General features: G+C 39.6%; 1 protein-coding gene across 6 annotated transcripts in view; it reads left to right on the forward strand.

Annotated features, from left to right (window-relative positions):
• Positions 1-4,056: 4,056 nt before the first annotated feature.
• Positions 4,057-23,456, forward strand: part of LOC109472606 (caskin-1-like) — a 90,436-nt gene continuing 71,036 nt past the window's right edge. For all 6 annotated transcript variants that reach the window (XM_019772402.1, XM_019772404.1, XM_019772403.1 and 3 more), the window contains exons 1-8: positions 4,057-4,149; positions 8,126-8,271; positions 9,708-9,803; positions 10,608-10,738; positions 11,988-12,096; positions 13,035-13,143; positions 13,629-13,723; positions 16,559-16,679. In XM_019772402.1, the coding sequence (XP_019627961.1) occupies positions 4,125-4,149; positions 8,126-8,271; positions 9,708-9,803; positions 10,608-10,738; positions 11,988-12,096; positions 13,035-13,143; positions 13,629-13,723; positions 16,559-16,679 (832 nt within the window). In that variant the 5' untranslated portion in view covers positions 4,057-4,124. The remainder of the gene's footprint in view (positions 4,150-8,125; positions 8,272-9,707; positions 9,804-10,607; positions 10,739-11,987; positions 12,097-13,034; positions 13,144-13,628; positions 13,724-16,558; positions 16,680-23,456) is intronic.

Here is a 23,456-nt window from a genome sequence, read left to right on the forward strand (position 1 = left end):
AATGCTCAATGAAAGACATATTTTGGCCCTAACAGTTGAAGAAAGTCCTTTTCTTCCTAGGCGTTAAAGTTGTTCAGTGTAACAATGCAATTTTGTTTCATTAAAAGTTCAAAATCTATTGTTTTGATTATAATGAGCCTAGTATGTTCACTTCATGGCTCATATTGTAACATTTCCGGCTATCATGGGGTGCCTTGGCCTTTTTTTTTTTTAAACTTCGCCCTGTCGCTTCATATTTTTTCTGAAGTAAATCTGAGAAACAACAAATTAAATTGGTATGGCCTTAGCCTGTTTTATATGCGACCACTGGGGTAGTGCAGTACATTTTGCATTGTTTCCCTGCCACAAAGGCTGAATTACAGGAGTAGTAGACAATATGGTCGTTAATTTACTTGCTTGCTAATGCAACTAGCAAGAGATTGCAGGTAGATTTCATATTGAGGATCAAAATTGGAGCTGCATAAGTCGCGTAATTTATCATTTATTTGGCCTCTTTTCAAGGGCAGTTTTGAAGTAAATCTTGACTGAGTATCATTTAGGGACAGCTCATGAAATGTATTTGTTGGACTGCATGGAGTGGATAACACAATATTTGGTAAAAAAACAAGAATTGATCATAAATTTTTATATTTTCACGACCATCTTTCTCAGTGTACAGCTTTCTAGATAAAGTTGGTCGCAAATTCACTCACACTCACTATCCTGGTTTTGATTGAGGAAAAAATGTTGTGTTTCCTGTTTCAGTCCTCAAACAATTAGGGTTGATAGGTAGGAATTTTCTTTCTTTCCTTCTCCTTCCAAGTCTTCGAACTTATATAATATAGTTTTATACAAGTAAAATTTGCATGAGTACACTTATATATTCAACATCAAAATTGTACTGAATTTCATCACTCAGGTGTCAGATCATACTGATACATTGTAGTTAAGGTCGAAAAATTTATGTTTCTTGCAGGGGCCCACACAAAAAAAAAGCTAGGGTCGGCAGTTTTTTCTAGGGCCAGTCAGGAAACAGGAAACACAACATTTTTTCCTAGGCCTAAAGTTGTGGAGCAGTTTCCTTTGCCTGGAACTGTGTCCCTTTAGTTGACAGGGGAAACCACAGATAGACAGTCTTTGTGTCAGCAACAGAATTGATTCTCTCCACTAGACCAGAAAGCAGACAGTCTGGGCCCTCCCCTGTCATGGGGTGGAAGTCAGGGAGGCAGAAGTGAAACACCTTTGACCACTTGAAGTGAAGTATCCTGTGTATTGACATGCCAAGTGGATAACTGAAACTGTAGGCAGCTGTTATTCTAGAGGGAAAAGGAATGCATCCTGAGGTTGGGTAGGAAAACATAAGGAAAATGGGATAAAGGGATTTTCTCTTCTCTTCTCACAATCGGTACCGTAATGTGTCTCACCTGTTTCGATGCCTATAAACAATGAATTTTGAACTTTCAATCATACCACTGCATTGATAGATGGAAAAATTGTAACAAAAATTGTAACAACTAGGAAGAAAATAACTTTCCTCAACTGTTGGGGGGCAAAATATGAGCATTTGATTCAGAATTTTTTTTAGTTGCAAATCAAAAAATGAAGAGGCGAATCTGAGAACCAACAAATTAAATTGGTGTTGCCTAATAAAAATGTTTTTGTTTCATGGCTGTAGCATCTAAATTCTAACCTGCAGTTTAAAATAAAGCTGCCAGGGGGCCTCGAATCTCCTTAGGCCAAGGCCTACAGTCATCCTCTTGAAACACATAGTAGAATGTAATTCTCAAAATACTGCAGCAGCTTTTGCAGAATTTGCAAAATTTGAAGGAATTGGAGTATGAGCAGCTGTCATATATTGAAGAGGAAGACAAGTGTCAGAGTTAGTGGAAGCCGACATTCCTGCCCTCCCATAGAACAGGTTAAACTACCAGACAAAAGTGAGAGTGCCCCACCAATAGAACAGATGGGAGGGGGTACCCCAGGGAGAGGAATGGGACCATGAGTGAGTGTGCCTGCCCTCCCCCTTTATCCCAGCCCTTTCATGTCTGTTGGTGCAGAAAATCTCCCATTGACAAGGTACAGCTGACCGGCACATGTAGAATTAAATGTAGATTCCTGAGCCCTGGTTATTTGGTTAGAAAGGGAATGAATGAATGAATGAATGAATGAATGAATGAATGAATGAATGAATGAATGAATGAATGAATGAATGAATGAATGAATGAATGAATGAATGAATGAATGAATGAATGAATGAATGAATGAATGAATGAATTATTGCGTGGGTTATAATCTATCAACTTAGATGAGAACCATACAGGGTTGACATATGATTTCGGAATCCACGAAGCTTTCAAAGTCTGATCAAATACATGTAAATTAATCAATTTTAATTTTTTGAATTATAAAGTACTTTCCTGGCCACTTTTTCTGGACCATCCTCCCAAATGAAAGAGAAAATCTTTCATATTCATATCTTTTAAAAAACGAATCATTAGGAGACGGTAAAGTCTGGAGTAAGTTGGTAAATTGTGGGACTACTAAAGAATAACTACCGTTATTTTGCCATACAGGGATAATGCTTTACCTTTCCATGGACGCAATATTCGGTCTATCCTATCCAGCCTTGGTTCTATATTTGCTTCAACAATTGAATTCATATCAACAGGAATGTGAACACCTAATACATCAACCTCTCCATCTACCCAAATAGTGAAAATCTTGCATAATATCGCTTAAGCTTTCAAGCCTTGAATTTGATGGAAGAACATTTTTTATGCATTTTGCAAAGAACACAACACGTTAAGCCACCCTACTGTTACATAGTATATCTGGTGATTTACTTAAAGATTAAAGGCTACTCCCTGGGAGACAGGACATAGTTGTACAAACCTTGACTCACATGGTGCTTCAAGGGCAAGTTCAAGCTGCCCAGCCCTACTGGGGAGTCAATGTTAATCCCTGAAGTCTCACGGATCACTGATGATGTGCAAATAACTTACTGTTGGCCACAGCAACCAAGGCCATTGGTGCAAAGAAATGTATACACATGTGACCACAATGACAGAAATAGTAGAGATGCCATTGATACAAAATTTATCACATAGTTGAAGACTGCAATTGTCATATTTAGGCCACAACAAGTGAATTTTATGGAATGCATCCTCCGCAGACTCAAAATCTAATGCGAAAGGGTGAGAAAAAAAACAAGGCGGGCCAAAAAAAACAAGATTCCTACATCTGCAAATTTTGACATCATATTCATAAACCTTGTTAAACAAGAAATGCTACCTATTGTGTTAAGTTTATTACCAACTATTACAATGTCCAAAAGTTTTGAATTATTGTACAAATGGTTTTGATTCAGTGGGAACATAACGTATAAAAGGAACTAAATACATCAAGGTAAAAGACAAAACAATAAATCAGAGCCTTTTCTTGTCTCCTCTCTTCATAATGATGATTCTTTATTGACACAACAAAAAGTACAGAGACTTTTGTATGGTCTTCTACAACTTAACTAAAGATCTAACAAAGCTAAATACATGTGTGGATAACGTCATCTTACGTACAGAGTATATGTATGATGTAACAATAAAGGTTAACTATTCTCTAACATGTGGTCTCTAAGATCGAAACATTCTTTAATGTATTTTCCTATTTGAACACTGTATTGGTTATCTCCCCTGAGAATGTAGTTGAATTTATCTATAGCATCTAACGTATTGAAATCAATTGAACAAGCGGAAAGAAAGGTGAACAGCAATAGGCGCTTATCATTGTATAGTGTACAATCCATTATAAAATGGTGCTCATTTTCAATCTTGTTTGGACAAAATGGACAGAATCTGCCATCCACGTTCCAGCATGGCAACAGACATCTTTGCTCATTTCGGGCGGCAACAAAATTTTCTTTCTTCCAAAATCAGACGAAAATTAATGCGCGCGCTGATGTCATCCATAAAAATTACTTGCTGTGGCCATTACCACATAGTAGAAGACTATAATTGTCATGTTCATCTATTGAACTATACAATGTACATGTTTTGTTGTGTTTTTTCTGCCTGTGTAGGTTTTCAGCTCTGCACCATGTGGCTCTCAATGGTAACTCTGAAATCCTGAGACAACTGCTTGAAGCGCAGGCAATGGTAGACATCAAGGATAATAAGGGTACGTATATCATATGCATAGTATTAAGTTAACATATTTAAAATTATCTAATGTTATCAATATCACTGTGTCTGATTTTAAGGTGAACAAAATATCAATCATATGATTCTTTCTGGAGTACTGGTAAAAGGTGTCTGAACAATACCTTTACGGGTAGCCTGGCTTATGGCTTGCCTTGTTGACCTGAAGTAATGATGGGCAACCAGCCTTTTTAGGTAGCCCAGTGCGTAACCTCAGAAAATGTCTTTTAACTCTGTACTATAGTACTATACTACAGTATAGTTACAAGGTTAAGCAGCATGGTGAAGGTTAAAGAAACGTGTTGCCAAAGACTCTACCTGTAGGGTGGTATGAGAATGTTATCAAAGCAGGTAGTGTGGAGGAAGACAGCTTCCTGTAGGAACTCCAATGTACTTGCCAGACTGTTGACATGTACACAATGCATAATACAGAGTTTATTATTGTACATCCGTTCCCATCCCCATATGCTGACAGTGTAACTTAAACAGTGACAAAACAGACAAACATACAGAAGAGGCAAAGGCACCGTACCCAGGCCTCGAAATGTTTTTCCTATTTTCCTAGTACTGTCCCAAAAATAAATTTCAGTCGTCCGGAAGTGAGGATGAACTGTCCCAACCTGTTTTTCAGGAAGTGAACTTGAAGTCAGCTTTATTTTGCTTTGTTCTGACTTCCAGGTGTGCTATAATTGAAGAGTAAACTGGAAATTTAGGGGAGCTTTTTCCGGAGCCAAATAAAAGAGGGGCTGATATTCTGAAGTTGATTATTTAAATATTTTCTGTTGTCCAAAAAAAGTCCCAAATTGTCTTTTTAGTTGTCCCAGCTTAAATTTTAGTGGTCACTGTCCATCGGGACACCGTTAATTTAGAGCCCTTCTGTACCACTGTGGTAAAGTTGCGACAATACTAGAATGACTAGCAAGAGCACTACTGTAATATTATTCCTGAATTTTTCACCATACTGTTATGTTCACTGTTTTCACTGTCTCTTCTGTTCCTTCTGGTACATTACAGTTAACAAATAATTCCTGGACTTTCTTTTTCCTGCACCTGTCGCCACCGTGAATATATAGGTCTGTGAACCTGTCCATTTTTCTCAGACTGTGAACTTTTGATGCGGTAAACATTAGTGAATTACAGTATTTAGTATTTGACAGTTTTGTATTGAATCAGTGTAATGGAACCCCAATTTCATTGATTGACTTGATCAAATTAACCCACAGAAATTAAACCAATTAGCAGGCAAGTTGACACCTCTGACCTGATGTGTTTGTTATCTCAAGTGTCCTGTCAACAAGCCAGTGGCATCTGTCAGCAAACTGTCAGTCTTTCTACAGCCTGTTTGTTGGTCTTGTCACCTGAGGTGGACATCAGGTTTTAAATACAGGCCCACACAGAGTGATGGACGAAAGTTAGGAGATGATGGTCAAAGAGTCTGTTTGTATGTTGTGTACATCAGAACCCCTACATTTTTTTTTAATTCCCGAATTTCCTGAAAATTATACATAATGGAGTTTGTACCTACATGTACCTACAGAGGGCCTGCATGGGGGGTCCCGACAACGCTCTACCCTAAATTTTGAGAGCTGGCTATATGTGTATTACACTAAATGCAGGAAGCCTCCCCATTACGTTGTAGGATAAATTCCAGGTAGAATCAAAATGGCAAATTACGCTCTACGCAAAATGCGCCAACTACACTCTACGTTGAATTAGAGCGGTCTGTCTACACTCTACGTAGAATTAAAATGGCCGATTACGCTCTACAGAAAAGGGCATGTGGGCCCCCATTACATGGTCATGTACAATGTAGATCCAAGCCTCAAACCGTTGAAAACCTAATAGTATGAATTCATTGAGGTTTCTAGTACATTTTGACACTTCAAACAATAATAATGTTATGAAAGAAAGAGAGAGAGACCGTATACATGTAATACTTACTTGAAGGTAATATCCATAAAATTTTAAGAGCAGATGTATATTAAGTCACTTCTTAGTTTGTGTCTTGTGAGTAGGCCTGCAGACTCAAGACATCTTGGACTGTGGGAAAGTGACTTGACAGGCCTCCAGGGCCTTGTGGGAAAGTTTGTAGACTATGGAGCCCAGGGCAGGAGTTTCCGCCACCTGGTGGAAGAACATGAGCTGAAGACTGGCCTTCTGGTGTCAGGGCTCAAAATACTTTTTTTGGCGATGCCTTAGGGGCGGAGCCATTTGTGTAACTATGGTCGCTTTGAAAGAATTTAAAAAATTGTACGAATGCATTCCCTGGGGAATTAGTTTTGAGGTAGCCTTCGGCCATGTGGTTTTTGGACCAAGCAGGAAAGGCCTTTGTTGCTTTGTGAAAGACACCATTTTGGGAAAATTGTAGCTTTTTGCACACAGAATATTAATGACATTCTTAATTGACATTTGAAATGTGTGATTCTTCTATCACGACAGATCTAATATAACTCTTTGTTGCTTATGTTCTACATACTGTACATGAAGATCACAATTCCTTTGTGGTACTTTTAAATTCATGTTTTTCGCGGTCATTTCTGAACTACTTATATATATATATATCATTACCACAACTTGATCGTCGACCTTCTTTTTCTGCACCTGCCACCACCGGGAACTTACAAATGTATGCTTCCGCAAACATGTCCATTTTTCTCAGACCGTGAACTTTTGCTACCGTGAACATTAAGTGAACTAAAATTCTGGGAACACATGTAAAGACGTTTATTCATGAAAAGAGCTACTATAACATCCACGCCATCTCAGGACGCAAGCTCTTCCATTTTCCTTGATATGGTTCTATAAACTCACTCGCGTGCGCCAAATGGGTGCAAAAATATGAATTGAAAAATAATGTGTAATAACCTGCCGCCACTGTGAACATAAACTTCTGCAAACACCTCCATTTTTCTCACACCTTGAATTTTTCTAATGTGAACATAAACTTTATAAAGTGAATTACAGTATGCTGAAGAAGGCCTTCTGGACTCATTGCAAACCTCTTATAATCTCACCCCAGGGCACTGCTCAATGAAGTTCTCTTGAAAATTAGAGGTCATAAAATTGACTTCGTCTTGTAATAGTATCTTGTACTTGTAGTCTTGGGGTAATGGCATGTTATTAAGGGGTGGGTGGGGTGACTTTGTGTGACCACTGGGTCACTGACATTGTCACAGAAGGAAATTGTGGGTCATTAGATAAAAGCGATGAACTTTCTCAGATAACCAAGAGATGGATGTTTTTGAGTGTTCTGCTATTCCCCCACTCTCAGTCTCCCAACGACTTTTTACAGCACATTCGAATGAATGGTCATCTGTGTTTGTAGAATCCATAGTTGTGGAATTTAAGCTTGGTTCCAACACATGAAAGGAACTCGCAGACATTTTCATTTTCATCTTCATCAGAAGATCCACAGAACTCTCTGAACCGTGACGGTGGGAGATTCCGTCTTCCCGCCACTTTTGATTCACTCCTGACATCATAATGCTTCTGACTTCCAGAGAGTGAGCACAGTGGAACTCTATATTATGTTGAAAATGAGATACACTTTCTACTTGACTGTACATTATATAAAGATGAATGCCCAAGAACTACACGATATTTTACATTTAGACAAGATATGCAAGAAAATGTCAAAGCAGGACATGTTTAAACACTTGATGTCATGCAAGACCGAATGTATAGCAGACAAACTATGTAATTATGTTTCCAAATGTTTCAAAAAGAGAGAAGAAATTGCAACTAACAGTAGATGATAGGTACAATGTAGTATATAGTATTGTTATAATGTATGAATTCCTAGCAATTAGCATTAGAATATAGCATCCCATGTACTCATGTTTTGCATACTGCATGTCCTCTTGTGCATTTAGCCCATTTGGGCAAGAACATGCAATAAAGATTCATATCATATCATATAACTAACAAAGTTAACTTCCATGTTCTTGTTGTTCCAGGCATGAGGCCGCTGCACTATGCGTCCTGGCAGGGTAAGCTGGAGCCTGTCACCCTCCTGCTGAGGGCAGGGTCCAGCGGTAACCTGGCCGCTCATGATGGACAGATCCCACTGCACCTGGCTGCACAGTATGGGCACTTCGATGTGGTGAGCACTGGCACAATATCCTATCACATTAGTGCTGTGTACCTAAACCCACGTTCTGGTTCAGATCCGGATTCAAGTCCAGAGGTTTAGGTTCAGATATGGACTTGTAACTTGCAAGTCCAGACCTGAAGCCATGGCATATACAAAATACAGAAGGGACTTCTCAGCTAACATTTCCCAATGGAAAGTGGGGCATTTTTACAAAATTTTGTAGCGAGCACTGCACTACCAGGGTTTAGATGCAAGATACTAGTATGTTGTTTGCAGGGCACGTCTGGGCAAAACTGTGGCAACATAATTTACAGAAGCTGACACTTGACAATGCCCAATGGCAATGTTTTCTTCATTTTGCAGCGCTAATTTTTGACCATTAAAGATTTCAGGTGGTTTAGAACAAAAAAGGGAATGTGACACAATTTTTTTTGTAAGTGCAGAACTAGTTCCAGACGTTCACTTTTTGGGGGGGGGGGGCTTGAACATAAACATTTTTTAAAGTCCGGAACTAGTGCCAGAGAACCGGTACACAGCACTAGTCCACAAACATATACAGTATAGTTTATACTGGTGAATTTTATCAAGTATAGTACCATGTCTTCCATGCATATGAAGTAACAAATTTATGAGTTGTCCTTCTTCCCTAGGTCAGCTATCACCATTACTTGTACATGTAGCTTACAGAAAACATATAAGCTACACTTTGTGCAACATGTATGACGTAAAACTTCAAATAAGTTTTCAACCTTCATACTTTAGATTTATACCTTCATTTCTTTCCTGTAACTCAGAATTATTGCCTTCTGCCTTTCACATAAAAGCTTCAAATCCTATGATTGATCAATTTCTTTAAGGTCTGGTGTTTTCTGACGGTCTGACGGTTTTCTGTCACACATCCAGATATATGCTTCTCATTTGTTTCCAGTGGTGTGTCTGGGTGCTAGAAGCATTCTGTCATCAATTACCATTATATGATCAATACCTTTATACTTTCCAAATTGTATGTTAATACTGTATATACATCATCTAGCAGAAATATATTGCAAGACTTTTATGAGTTTTATGATTCATTCAGAATTGAAGGTACCGGTACTTACAGTTGGGGAAAGGGACTAGATTTCTTGGTTTGGATTTAGAGAGAGTGAGAGAGAGAGCACAAAGGAAAGCACAAAAGAGAGAGGGGGGCACAAAGGAGAGAGCACAAGAGAGAGAGAGAGAGAGACAGTGCACAAAGGAGAAAGCACAAGAGAGAGAGGGAGAAAGATGGAGAGAAAGAGCACAAGGGAGAGAGTGCAAAACCTCAGAAAGTTTCTTCCTCAAGTTCCTGCAGCTCAACACATTTCTCTGATGTCTGTGCATTCTGAATGATCTTTATTTCCTACATATATGTCAAATGAATTGCATGCACAGGTTTTAAGAAGTATTTTTTCCTCCCTCCCCAGTCTGAAACCTTGCTGCAGCATGGCTCCAACCCCTGTATAGTGAACAACACCAGCAAGACTCCCCTCGATCTGGCTTGTGAGTTTGGTAGACGACAGGTGGGTTCACATTCTTACTTACTTGTACATGTACATGTACTTGTTAAGTTCTTCTCACTGTTCTCAAAGTAGACGACAGGTGACAGGGGGGTTCACATTCACTGGGTCAAACTTAACCCAAGTGGATTCAACTTGACCTGAAATTTTGGAGATGGAGTGAAATATGCTGTATTTGCTCCAAAGCAAATGTCTGCCTTTCCTAGTTGGTTTACAATATTAGGATGTTACTCATAAACTCATGCTGTCTTGCTTTAACTCATACATGTATTATCAATTACTAAAATATATGCTAAATTGGAATGTCATAATGGTATTTTGACTAACAACTGGTATAGAAAAGAAAGACTTTTAAAAAAGTCATTCACAAATGTAATGAGTTGATATGCATGTGGATTTGTTTTGGCAGGCATTGTTATTCTAATGTTTGATAGTATACAGGGCTCGAAATTCATTTTTGGGAATAGGTGTACTGGTGCATCCAACCTAAAAATTAGGTACATATAAAACAGAACCTAATTATCGAACTTACTGCTCCTCTTCTAAGCTTGAGTCTGAAATGGGAGCTAACTTCAAAATCTTACACAAGTACTACAACAAAGATTTTATTATTTTTCTGACCCTTAGATGCCAAGAATATCCTGTATACTATTATACATTATATGTGTACAAAAATACCTACAAAAATATTTGGGTTCACTGGTGCACCCACAGAACAAAATTGGGTGGATAGCTCCAAATTTGGGTGCACATGCACCCAGTATAACTATGAAGTTATAACTATGAACTTTTTGGTTGTTGTTGTAGGTGGTAGAGTTGTTACTGCACAGTAACATGTGTGCAGTTCTACTAGAAGCCACGCCCAGAGACAAGTGTGACAAGAATGGCATCACTCCCCTGCACCTGGCAGCCAGGAATGGCCATGTAGATATCATGAGGTGAGAACGAGAATCAAAACTTTGAAAACTAGTGTGATGTAAACTTGCCTGTAAGCTGTAGATTATATCTATTGCTTCATAAGAGGTGTCCCTCTGCAATACCTGTGCTTGTGGTGTGGAATACTAGGGCGGGCTCAAAATTAATGGTGACCCGATGGCCACTGACCACTTAAATTTAGGCCAGGACAACTAGAAAGTCTGGGACTTTTTTGGGGACAGTAGAAAAATAATCAACATCAGAATGTCAGCCCTATGTTGTTACTACTGGCTTTTGGCTCCGAAAAAGCCCCCCAAATTAAAATTGACTTCAAGCTGACTTGAAATAAAGTTGATTTTAAGTTGTTGTCATACATACTTCCCAAAAAACAGGTTGGGACAGTTCATCCTCACTTCAACACAATTGAAATTTATTTTCGGGACAATGTGGGGCAATAGGAAAAAAAGTTAATTTGTGTAAATTGTATGTACATATGTAGATATGTAGAAAGTTACCTTTCAGTGAATTTTGTACATGTACATGTACATGTACTTATGACCAGTATGGAGTAGTTCACAAAAGCACTGATTTCTAACATGTTCGCACTTAGGAGCAATACCGTACAGTTGATAAAGGCACCAATTTCTCTTACAGTATGTTGAATTGTGAGAAAACTAAACATAATGTGAACCATCCTACCTAGACTGAGGTTATCGGTATGTTTTCAGTGATCTACATTTTATATCCCCAGTCCAGGCCACTCTAGTAGAAGTCTATGTAGGTCATTCCCAAGTCATTAACTACAACAGACTGACCTAGCCGCACATTTCACAAGGTTCTTGCCAGCTGCACCCCAGCTCAATTACACCTAGGAGACCAACAAACTTGTAATAAGTGATAAAGTCTTAATAATCTACTGTAAGGCCGAGGAAAAAAAATGTTGTGTTTCCTGTTTCAGTCCTGAAAAAATTAGGGTCGGTAGGTAGGGATTATCTCTTTTTTTCTTTCTTTTTTTATTAGACTTTGACAATACAATTTAACAAAGTAAAACTTTCATGAGGACTTATATTTCCAATGTCAATGTTGGAAAACAGATTGTACAACGTTTCATCACACAGGTGTCGGATCATATCGCTAGAAAAGGTCGATCAGCTGAAAAAATTTATGTCTCTTGCAGGGATCCACACAAAAAAAGGCTAGGGTTGGCAGGTTTTTTTAGGGTCGGTCGGGAAACACAACACCTAGGCCTAATGGTGCCATCTCTTGTTGCAGGTTACTGATCCAGGCAGGTATAGATGTGAACAGGGAGACACTAACGGGAACTGCCCTACACGAGGCAGCGCTGTACGGCAAGACAGACGCAGTCAGGTTACTCATAGAGGTCAGTTTTTTCAGTCCTTCTTCACATTGCATACAGTACTTACTAAACTTTGCGATCAGACCAAGTATAGATTATGGCTTTGTTAAGCCTATGTGACTTGATACTGTTACATGTATGTATGTCTTCCAGGGCCAGCTGTAAAGCAGTGTCTTACACTGAGATAGGCCACCCTGATTAAATAAAACCGAAATAAAATAAACTAAAAATATAATGAGATATTTTACATAAGCCAGCCAACACACCAACAAAGAAAACAATGCTGATGAATGCATAACTGTCATTAGCAGAAGTTTTAAAGATATTACCATGAAATAGAATTCAAAGACAAACCAGACTCTACTACTGGATAAATTACAGATATTACTTCTGAATGTTACAAATGACATCCATTACTTTTCTTTAGTGTCACTAAAATTTTTTTAGTCACAATGAAGAAACGTCAGGAGTAATTTCCGTAATTTATCCAGAAGTAAAGTTTGATTTGTCTTTGAATATTGTTTACCTGGATGTCTAACATCCATCAACATAGTTAGTAACAGGGCTCGAAATTAACGGTGTTCCAATGGCCACTGAGCACCAAATTTTAGATCAGGACAACGAAAAAGACACTTTGGGACATTTTTGGGATAACAGAACAGTAATCAACATCAGAATGTCAGCCCTTCTTTTGTCTATCAGGCACAAGTCCCCACTTTTGGCTCTGGAAAAGTCTCCCCCCCCCCAAATTTCCTGTCTACTCTGCAATTATAGTGCGCCTGGGAGTCAGAAATAAAGTTGACTTCAAGACAGTCATACAATACTTTCCAAAAAATTGGTTGGGACATCATCTTCACTTTGAAACAATTGGAATTTATTTTTGGGACAGTGCTGGGACAATAGGAAGAAAAGTTCATTTCGAGGCCTGTAGTAAAAGAAATTTCCCCCTTGTTGTTCCACAGTGTGGAGTTGAAGTGAGCAGGCGGAACTCCAGGAACCAGACAGCCCTGGACATCGTGAACAAGTTCACCACCTCCCGCGGCAGTAAGGACATCAAGCAGATGCTCAGGGGTACGTCGGTTTCTTACAAAATGTTTGTTACTTGAGAAAAAGTTACAGTTGATGAGCTAGACTCTAAGAGAAGATGAATAGCACCCTCAAGAGTACAAAGTGCAATGGCCAGGAGGGTAGATGCAAAGTGCAATGGCCAGTTGGCCTGCATTTGGTAGGTTGTGAGTTCGATCCCTGGCTGAGTCATACCAAAGACTTTAAAAATGGTACATACACATGTACTAGAACTGCTTTCTCTGCTTAACATTCAGAATTTGAGAAAAAAGTATGGGAGTTTAAACACACACCACTTAGTGATTACACAACTGTGTGGCCCAAGGGCTACAGAAATGGAGATAGGCACGGCCATGTACGACAATGAACGGTTACAGGGAGGACTTTAACTTAACTCGAAAGTACTGGTGGTCTGTATTTGTAAATCTGAGTGTTAGGAATAAGATTGTGGTTTGTTTTCTTGCTGCTAACTGGTTCCTCCCATGTCTCAGGTGCAGCAGGTTTCCCTATGGCCAGGGCTGTCAGAGAACACTACAATGCTTATGACCCCACCAGTCTGTCATTCAAAGCAGGCGATGTCATCACGGTAAGAGATTTGGTAGTTGTCTACTAACCTTACATTCATGTAGAAGTCTTATTAGTCACTCCAAGAACTCTATGAATTTTCCAATGTTTTGACTTTAAAAGTGCATAGAAAAATGTGTGATTTTTATGAGAACTGATTGAGAACAATCTTCTTGATGATTTGTTGTCTTTCAATGAGTTAGCTCTGTCCTCCCATGTGATAGAGGTCTTGAGGGCTATGAGAAACCAGTTGTGTTAAGATACAGAAAATATCAATGTATTTTCATCAATCAGTGAAAGATACATGTACATAATTGACCAGAGTTGCAGTGTGGAGTACCTGTATCTACCTGTGTAGCCAATATAACCGCTACTTTGCGTAACAGTTACACACCAGCTTCGCAGGCACGTGGTGCGGCAGCAGCTGGCTACTTTACACCGAACGACTTGTTACACCTAACCATTGAACATCTAACTCCAAACATTGTTTAAAGCTATCTAGTGATGATGCCCCTACATCTATACCTATATCTGTGAATAGTTTCATCAGGTTGGTAAGTTACTGAGTAAAGACACTCTTTTTACACAACCAAGTTATTCACAGCCGACGTTTCGGTGACCGTCTGTCACCTTCCTCAGGGCAATTCTAACTGGTTCACATTGCTCTGCAGCACAGGTGTCGCTGCTATACAGTACCGTTCGCGTTATAGTTACCCTAACGGCCGTTACTAACGCGTTTTTTTTCCGTTACTTTTCCGTTACTTTTCCGTAAGTTTTCCGTAACTTTTGCGTAAGTTTTCCGTTACTTTTCCGTTACTTTTCCGTTAGACTTCTGCATTCATATGCAGGCCGCGGTAACATCACAGAATAATGGGAGGAGTACTAATTTACCTCATGCGGGGCGGGAAATTACCGATACACACCGCTGGAACAGCGGAAGGAACGTTGATCTAGCCTGCATTTTACTATATTGTAACGTTTAAAACGTTTTACGATCACCGGCGCAATTCAATTAGATAGACATTTTCTTTTGTCACTGTTGCCCAGGCAAGCGTTTCTATAGTTTGTCAACTTTGTTTTGCTGTTTTTCTCTGTTAACTTATTTTACCACCGAATAAGCAAACCTAGATGATCTGAAGTTATAAATGCCCCGGTCCGCCGTACATAATAGGAGGCGGGCGTGAGGTAACGTTTATAGGGATGTGCAAAAACATCGTGGAAAATTCCTATAACACTCGAAAAAAGGCAGCATATTTACACGTGCCCACCAACATTTTTATGGCTAATTATTGACCAGTTTTGGGGAGTTTTGTTATGTCCTTGGAGTTTTGTGTAGAGTGGGACGGAAAGCCGTGCCGCCACTCCGACTCCATGCACTTCCGTGTTACATTACGTTGTATGTGACCAACAAAATTACGCCAAAGGCACCACAAATCCACATGCACATATATTTTTTTCCCGAAAATTCTTTTGAGTACGCATTTCGTCACTAGGATGTTGCTAATTAGTCGTAGAAATAAGGTAGAAACCAGCGTAAATGTGGCTCTCTCGAGATCATTTCGCGCGGGGAAGGGCGCCCCAGCATGCAACGGGCTTCGTTCTAGCCAATCACAGCGCAGGTCATCTAAGGTGAACCAATCAGAGCGTAGCTACTTGCATATTATAATGAGCATGCTGCACACAGGGCGGCAGCGGCCAGGGCGACCGGCCCTGAGTGCGCGGGAAATGTGTTTTGCAACTATATTTTTACGGGGATTTTCTGACGTTTGACGCTGACTTTGGCACGATATGATCGCACTACCATGTACACGCTACCGTAGGCGGCAAATGAGTGGTCATTTTTATATAATCGTCGAGAAATTTTGGCGTTATGCACCCGGAAGTGAGCCGATCTCAGTTTGCGTTCCCTCGATTTTTGACAGTTTCCCCCCTCAAAATAAGAAACAAAACTACCGCTATTAAATAGAACCATGTATTACAATTATCATTTCAACATGATAGATCTATTATATATTCCTTTATTAACTATGATATCATCATGGTTGTGGAAAGTCCTCAGCTGGCGAACCGAGTCCTTGCGCCGGGAGTGACGGTACATTTTACCGTGAGTATTAAAGCCGCTAGTACTAGTAAGCCGCGCGCCTTACAAAAATTATAATAATTTTTCTTTTGTGTCAAAAACCGCCGTGAATTTAAGGCATGAGTTACCGATTTATATTTCTTCTACGGCAGATATTTCTTGTTTCGTCACGTCCCATGACGTCCTGTGAGAGCGGTAGGCCGCCGCTGGTACAAAATGTACAAGACATCGTCTGTCCACTGCTACACTTTGTTGACATACATTGTATTACTCAACGTAATTTTCCGCTAGAAATAACTATAGAATAGCATTAAAAGATAGCACAATTCGCTTCACACAGTCGACACATGGATAAACCACAAAGTTATTTTACGAATCACATGTCCACTTGCCTCTGGTGCTGTTATTTTTCAAGGGGCAACATCGCAACACATTAGCGGACGCCCCAGGAGGTGGCAAATTGCTATTGTCTTGTCGGCGCGCAAAACAAACATGAAATCCGACCCTATCACATTAACGCAAACGGTAACGCGTTAGAAATAATTTCTGACGATTTTCTAACCATTTTCTGACGAAAATCTAACCAAATACTGACGATTTTCTAACCATTTTCTGACGAAAAAATAACTCGTTAGTAACGGGGTACCCGGTTAACTATAACGCGAACGGTACTGTAGATGCATTCCCAAACGTACAATATTTACGTATATGTATGTGGTTACAGGGAACTGTATTGTACAATCTATACCTATACTTTATACCTTTCCCCATCCCCAGATAATCCAGGAGCACCATGACGGCAGGTGGAAGGGTGTGGTGTGTGATGAGGAGACTGAGAGGACGGGGTTCTTCGACCCCATGTATGTGGAACTCATGGACATGCAGAGAGTCAGTCAAGGTGAGCAACATTTTAGGAAAAAAAGTACACAGAATAAATAACTGGTACAATAGCTCAATCGGGTAGAGTGCTCACTTTGTAACCGGGAGGTCATGAGTTCAAACCCCGGCCGGGTCATACCAAAGACTTTAAAAATACTGCTTTCTCTGCTTAGCACTCAGCATCTATGAGAAAGAGTGTGGGAAGGTCAGACACACAGCACTACCAGTGGGCTAGCCCCCTGCTGTAGTCCTTGCAAAATTGTGTGGCGCTAGGGCTACAGAAATGGAGATGGGCACCACCCATATGCTCTGCTCAGAGTGGAATGGGTTTTTTTTTAAATAAAAAAGCATCTTCTACTAGTTTTGTTACCTACAAAGTTGTATGAAGTGTAAATATAACTATTACTAACACACTGAATTCACTTGTACGTCTTGTCTTTTGCATACACATAATCAGCTACCTATATGTATGTTCCTCAGTGCCTTTACCTTTATTTCCCTTTATTTATACTGGTCACTTGTATTTCTAACTAACAAATATTATACACAACTGCCAATAATCCAATTGTTATTGGGCATAACAGTACGAAAGAAGAAGAAGAGTTTTGACTGAAAAGTAGTTTTGGATGGGAGGTTCATTCACCAGTGAGGTCTGCTTGTCACTGATAACTGACTGTGAATGTCAGCAGCAGGGTTGTATAATACTATAGGGAGGAATAGACGCCAACTGACATGGCAGATCGCCAAAGGGTGGTGCCATGGTGTGACTACCCCTGTCTATCCATGGCCAGCCCCACCTGAGTGGGGGCCGCTTGCCCTTTTCCGTAGAGCGTAATCAGCCGTTTTAATTCTATGTAGAGCGTAAACAGACCGCTCTAATTCAACATAGAGCGTAATCGGCCGTTTTAATTCAATGTAGAGCGTAGGCGGACCACTCTAATTCAACGTAGAGCGTAATTGGCCATTTTAATTCAATGTAGAGCGTAATCGGCCGTTTCAATTCAATGTAGAGCGTAGGCGGACCACTATAATTCAACGTATGTTGGCGCATATTGCGTAGAGTGTAATTTGCCGTTTTGATTCAACGTAATGCGTTTTAGCTATCCGGAATTTATCGTAAAACGTAATGGGAAGGCTTCCTGAATTCAGCGTAATACATGGTCCTCAAAATTTAGCGTTGTCAGTACCCCCATGCAGGCCCTCCTGAGTTTGTGGCAGAATTTAGCATGGAGCATTGTCAGTACCCCCATATAGGCCCTCCCAAGTTTGTGGATCCCTGCCATTTGTAGTGTTCACTCTGATATTAGTTTGTGTGGGAGTTTTCTGTGGGAGACTGGTGTGTGTTTCTAATTTGTTCCATGTTCCTGTTATCAACAATCACCTTTGATAGGAAGCAAGCCTTAGGCAAGAATTAGTTCAGAAGGAGAAAAGAGATACCTGGACATGGCATGGTGCCCAGTCTGGTTTAGTTTGAAGCCACACAGTCTCCTGTTATAAATCTTATCGCTTTGGGGCACTGCCAGTCAAGATTTTACTGCTAAAATTTCATTTCCGACTGCAGGACTGTGAAGCATCACTGGAACATGTTATTGACTGCACTTGACAAGTTGCTGTCATCAGCAATAGTATCATCCAGACATACATGTACATTTTGTAGAGTGAGGGTAACAGTATGCATGCCGGTATAGGTTATGCTTGAATTGAGTTTATATGTCTTTATATCAGTTCTATGTTAGTAACATTTCACATGCACATGGTTAATGTTTGTGCCTTCCTCAGTATTGTCTTAGAACTAAAAAGATTCAAATATTAACTTGAAAGTTCATCTTTGTTGGTATACTTCATTATGACAAAAAGGATCAAAAATTCAAATATTATTCTCCAGTTTCTTGGCATCATATCAGTGTCTCAGAATACAGTAATGCTAAAATCATGATACTGTGATGTAATACTTATATATTTTAAGCAGAAAACAGATCTATCCATTTCTTTCACACACCCCACTTGTGCATTCACCCCACTTGATTCACAGTGATAGATGCATTGTAAACCCTCCTGATAGCAGTGAATGTTGCACCTTGGCAGAAGCACCTGGTCATCGACCCTCTTCCTGTCTGAATGAGGTTTTATCTGTCTGCAGCCTGCAGATGTTCTCAATATTCTTTCCTGATCTGACTGTAGATATTGTGCTACCTGTACTGGATTCCTTCCAGTTTTACTCATTCAGGCACAGAGATGCCAGATAATAGTATAAACTTTTCACCAAGATATAATACATACACCAGTTGAATAGAATCTTACTGGGCAGCCAGGAATATTGTTCTATTCTGTATCAATGTTGCATAGAAACAATGCAAATTGAACCTGCTTGACCCTCAAAATCATATTTTTATTGAATTTGCCCTTCTAAAACAAGGGCATCTGATCATGTCATGCAAATTTATATGACACTTTGAGGATTACAGTAGACTATACTGAGCCAAGGCAAGGACATTTCAATATGTTAAAGGCATCCAATGTAGTTTTTAGGGCTTGGAAACCCAATTTTTCAAATCCAATGTTCTAGTCATTTATCTACATACTGAGTTGAAACAACACTGTCACAATGTATATGGACATTCATGGAGCAAAAATGCCTAAAATTCTGACGAAAAACGATAACTGGAAAGACCTGGATTGATTTGAGGGTACCACCTAGAAGAATAAAGGACTAATCTTGGGGCTTGTTTCTGCAGTTTTAAATACCTACAAAATGTTAAGTACCAAATACTGATTCAAATGTGCTAATGTGGGATAGTATGTGTCAATATCATACAGATTGTCTTGTTCAAGATTCATGTACATTTGTATATCCAGTTTTGCTGCCCTGAAATTGAATAGGATGCCTTCAAGAGCTTATGGGTTGAAGGATCCACCAGACGGGCAAATGTCTCCAGTCTTGCCCCAGATCTAGTCTGTTCCTACCAGCAGAACAAACTTAGCTGTGGCCCTGACCTCCTACCTTACCTGTCAGGAGACAGAGGAACAGCTTACACATGTTTCCACATGCCATGCCAGGGGAATGTGACCCTTGTCTCTCACTGATGTACTTCACAACTTGGCAGGGAAACAAGTGGTGCCAGTCTCTCTGGGTTCTTTGACCTCTCTTCAAGTGTAGACACAGTTAGAATAGCACTACTTTTGAAAACTTCAAGAAACTAGAAAGGTTTACCTTCGCATATGATCTGCTCTGTTAATTCTTACTCAAAGACATTCTATATGTGGTCAGGCAGGAGGCTAAATCCATCCTGCTTAGCCTCCTGCTATAAAATTGCAACATGATGTAAGTAGCTAACCCAACACTAGTTACCATGGGGACAGACATCTGGTTCAGGTCATTGACCTTATTGGTTGGAGAACAAAAAGAAGAAGAAGAGGAAACAGAGCAAAAACAATATGTTTTCCTTCAGTAAACATAAATTCAGCTTTTTCAAATTAAAGTGCTATCTGCAGTTTTACATTTGTACGTTAGTGATAACTTTGGTTCTTTATGCTGTACCTGCGTGTCCCTAAGATATACCAGTTATGATTTACAAAAGTTGTACTAGACAAAGTATTAGTACCGTAACAAAGAGCCATTCCTGATCAATATACAATGTACTTGGCTTATGGCAGTTTGCAGGTTGAAGTTAGCACCATGAAAATGATTCATAGGACAACTTGACAGATTGGCAACTTTCCATGGATTCCCTTACTCAATTAATAAGTAATTTGCACATTTGGATGCAGGATAAACAGACTAACCAAACACAGATGCACAGTGGTCCTTGAGGTGAAAATCAAGTAAAACTTCATGACAGAAAGGAATGGGAAACTTGCATTTTTCAATTTGCGTTGGCAGTGTTTCAAAATTATACCAGCAGCTTCAAAAGTCAAGGCAGTCAGCTCAGGCCCTAAAGGGAATGAGTTTTACGGGACTAATTCAAGAACACTTGGCAAACAGTCAAAACCTAGCTGAAAAGTAGGGACGCAAAGAATGATATTTGACATGAAATAGATATTAAAAGAAAACATGACATTTCTGGGATAAGTTGCCTCATGCCAGTGAAGGTTAGACATCCAGGTAATAAGATACGAAAAAAAAACAGTCACTCAAGTTTATAACTAGATATGATTTTGGAAATGGTCAGACGTTTCAGGTAGCATCCACTACTTTTCGTCAGTGACACTCCCCAGAACTATCGTAGACTGGAACTCGTTGCCACCAAGCACAGTTGGGGCATCATCACAAACAACTCCTGCAATCAAATGTGCAAAGATTGTGTGTAACAAGTTGTTCGGTGTGATATAGCTAGCTGCCGCCGCGCCACGTGCCTGCGAAGCTGGTGTGTTACTCCGAAGGGCGGTTATACCGGCTATACAGATACAGATACAGACACTGGAGGGGAGCTCTTTTGTTGGACTTTCAAAATATTTGTCTTCAGTCTTCACTTATTTGCATCATTATAGTTCGTACTTATAAACCTGGTTTTCATACAACTCTCCAGTGTCACTGACAAAAGATACATGTAGTGGATGCTAGCTGAAGCGTCTGACCGTTTCCAAAATCATATCCAATTGCATGAGTAACTGTTTTTTGGCATAATTATGTTTACCGAAGGAAAACATATTGTTTTTACTCAGTTTCTTCCTCCTCTTCTGTTCCAAACACTAACCTCTGACCTGGCCAATGACATGATTTGTTGACGTCTGTCACCGTGGTGACTGGTGTTGGGTTATATAATGTTGCAAACTTCATGGTCTGCTCTACTCCAGTCACCATATACTAGTAGTACATGTATGTGTATGTGAATGTGTTTGAGTAAAAATTAACAAGTCAGACCATGTCCGAAGGAAGACATTATGCATATGCTTTGCAAATGTTACTTCTCTAGTTATAAGTTGTCTGACAGCTGCCAAAAACCAAAAGATCTTTCGGGAAATTAGCAGATGAGCCTCTGCCAAGTACAAATGCTTTCCTTCTATGTTTGCTTCCCTTGTGAGGAAATGACAATGTTATTTTTCCGTTTTACCAACAAAAGACAACTGTTTTCTAAAGGTTCCGTAGGGAAAAGATTCGTAGTGAGATTCAATCTTGGCTAAGAGAAAGTCAGACATTGTTGCCTTTGGAGCGTGGTTCAAACTTCAGTGCTTTGTACTGCCTTCCATCTATATTCCTTAGAGTGGGGCTGTTTTTACAAGTAAGGGATCTGTTGTTCAAATCATTGCAAGCATTTATAAATAGTTTTCTTAGCCACAAATTTTCATTGAGACTCCAAAAGCTGAATTTATCTTGATGTGGGAAGGTTGAATTTATCTTTGATAACATTGAAGACATTTCAGCAACAGTGTTATACCATAAAGCTTTCATAGCTTCATTTCATTCTTTGGGTATAGTCTTACCTGTATGTATTATTCCAGTGCCTCTTGAATCAAAGTAATATTTGGTGACTACAACCTACAGTTAAACTCTTAGTGAATTGAATACTGTCAGATGCACCTGAGACAGGGCTGGAAATACTGGGTGTATGTGCACCTTAGTGCACCCAAATTTGGAGCTGTGCACCCAATTTTGTTCTGTGGGTGCACTCGGGTGCACCCAAATATTTTTGTACATAGTTTTGTACAAATCAAATGTAGAATAGTACAGGATATTCTTGTCATCAGAGTGTCAGAAAAATAAGAGAATTGTTGGTGTACATGTAGTACTTGTTTGAAAGTTAGCTCCCATTGCAGTTTCAAGCTTAGAAGAGGAGCAGTAAGATCTGTAATTAGGTTTTGTTTTATATGGTGCACCTAAAAGAATTTTTGTGCACCTAATGTTTTAGGTTGGGTGCACCAGTGCACCTATTCCCAAAAATGAATTTCGAGCCCTGTGAGACAAGTACACTTTACGATGTTTTCCTGATCTACACAAGTCCCAACATCAATAAGCTTTTCCTTGATGTTTCTGATAATACCTTCAAAACCAGGTGTTCACAATCCAAACGACATAGGATAGGAGGTTTTTGATTGAAGGATACCCCTGCTATGTTTGCTAGGATTAGACAGTGAGATTCCACCTTGATCCCCTGCATACTTTGTATACATTATGATGTGCCGTAAGGACACAGCAAGTAAATTTTATGAATGTCATCCTCCGCAGACTCTAAATCTAATTCGAGCGGGTGAAAAAATACAAGCCAGGCCAAAAAAAACAAGGTTCCTACATTTTAAAATTTTGACTCAATCACTGTACAGATGGTTTTGATTCAGTGGGAACATCACATACACACAGCCAGCACCACATATCACTGCATCAAAGTAAGAAAAAAAACATTAAATCAGAGCCTTTTCTTGTCTCCTCTCTTCATAGTTATCTGTTATCCACCTTCCGGCATGGCAACAGACATCTTTGCCCATTTTTGGCATGTTGACCACTGTCAGAAGGCAACAAAATTTCTTGTTTTTTTCCCCAAATCAGGCAAAAATTTATGCGCACGCTGATGTCATCCATAAAAATTACTTGCTGTGGCCTTAGACAGTGAAATTCTGTCTTGATCCCCTGCATACTTTGTATACATTATGATGTGTCTGTAAGGACATGGTATCCTCTTAAACTCATTGTGTGTCCTGGGTCAAAGCCAGAAAACATGACAGTGGCCTCAAGCGTTACACTGAAGTATCACTCAGGAGTTAGACTTCAAAAGGAATCCTTGGCTACGGGCCAACTATTTGGTGATTGGGGATTTGGAAGATCAGTGGAGGGTCCTCTTTGAGGCCTAAGGAAAAAATGTTG

The sequence above is a fragment of the Branchiostoma belcheri genome, unplaced genomic scaffold, assembly GCF_001625305.1.
Source record: "Branchiostoma belcheri isolate BF01 breed outbred unplaced genomic scaffold, Haploidv18h27 scaffold28, whole genome shotgun sequence".
NCBI classification, from domain to species: Eukaryota; Metazoa; Chordata; class Leptocardii; order Amphioxiformes; family Branchiostomatidae; genus Branchiostoma; species Branchiostoma belcheri.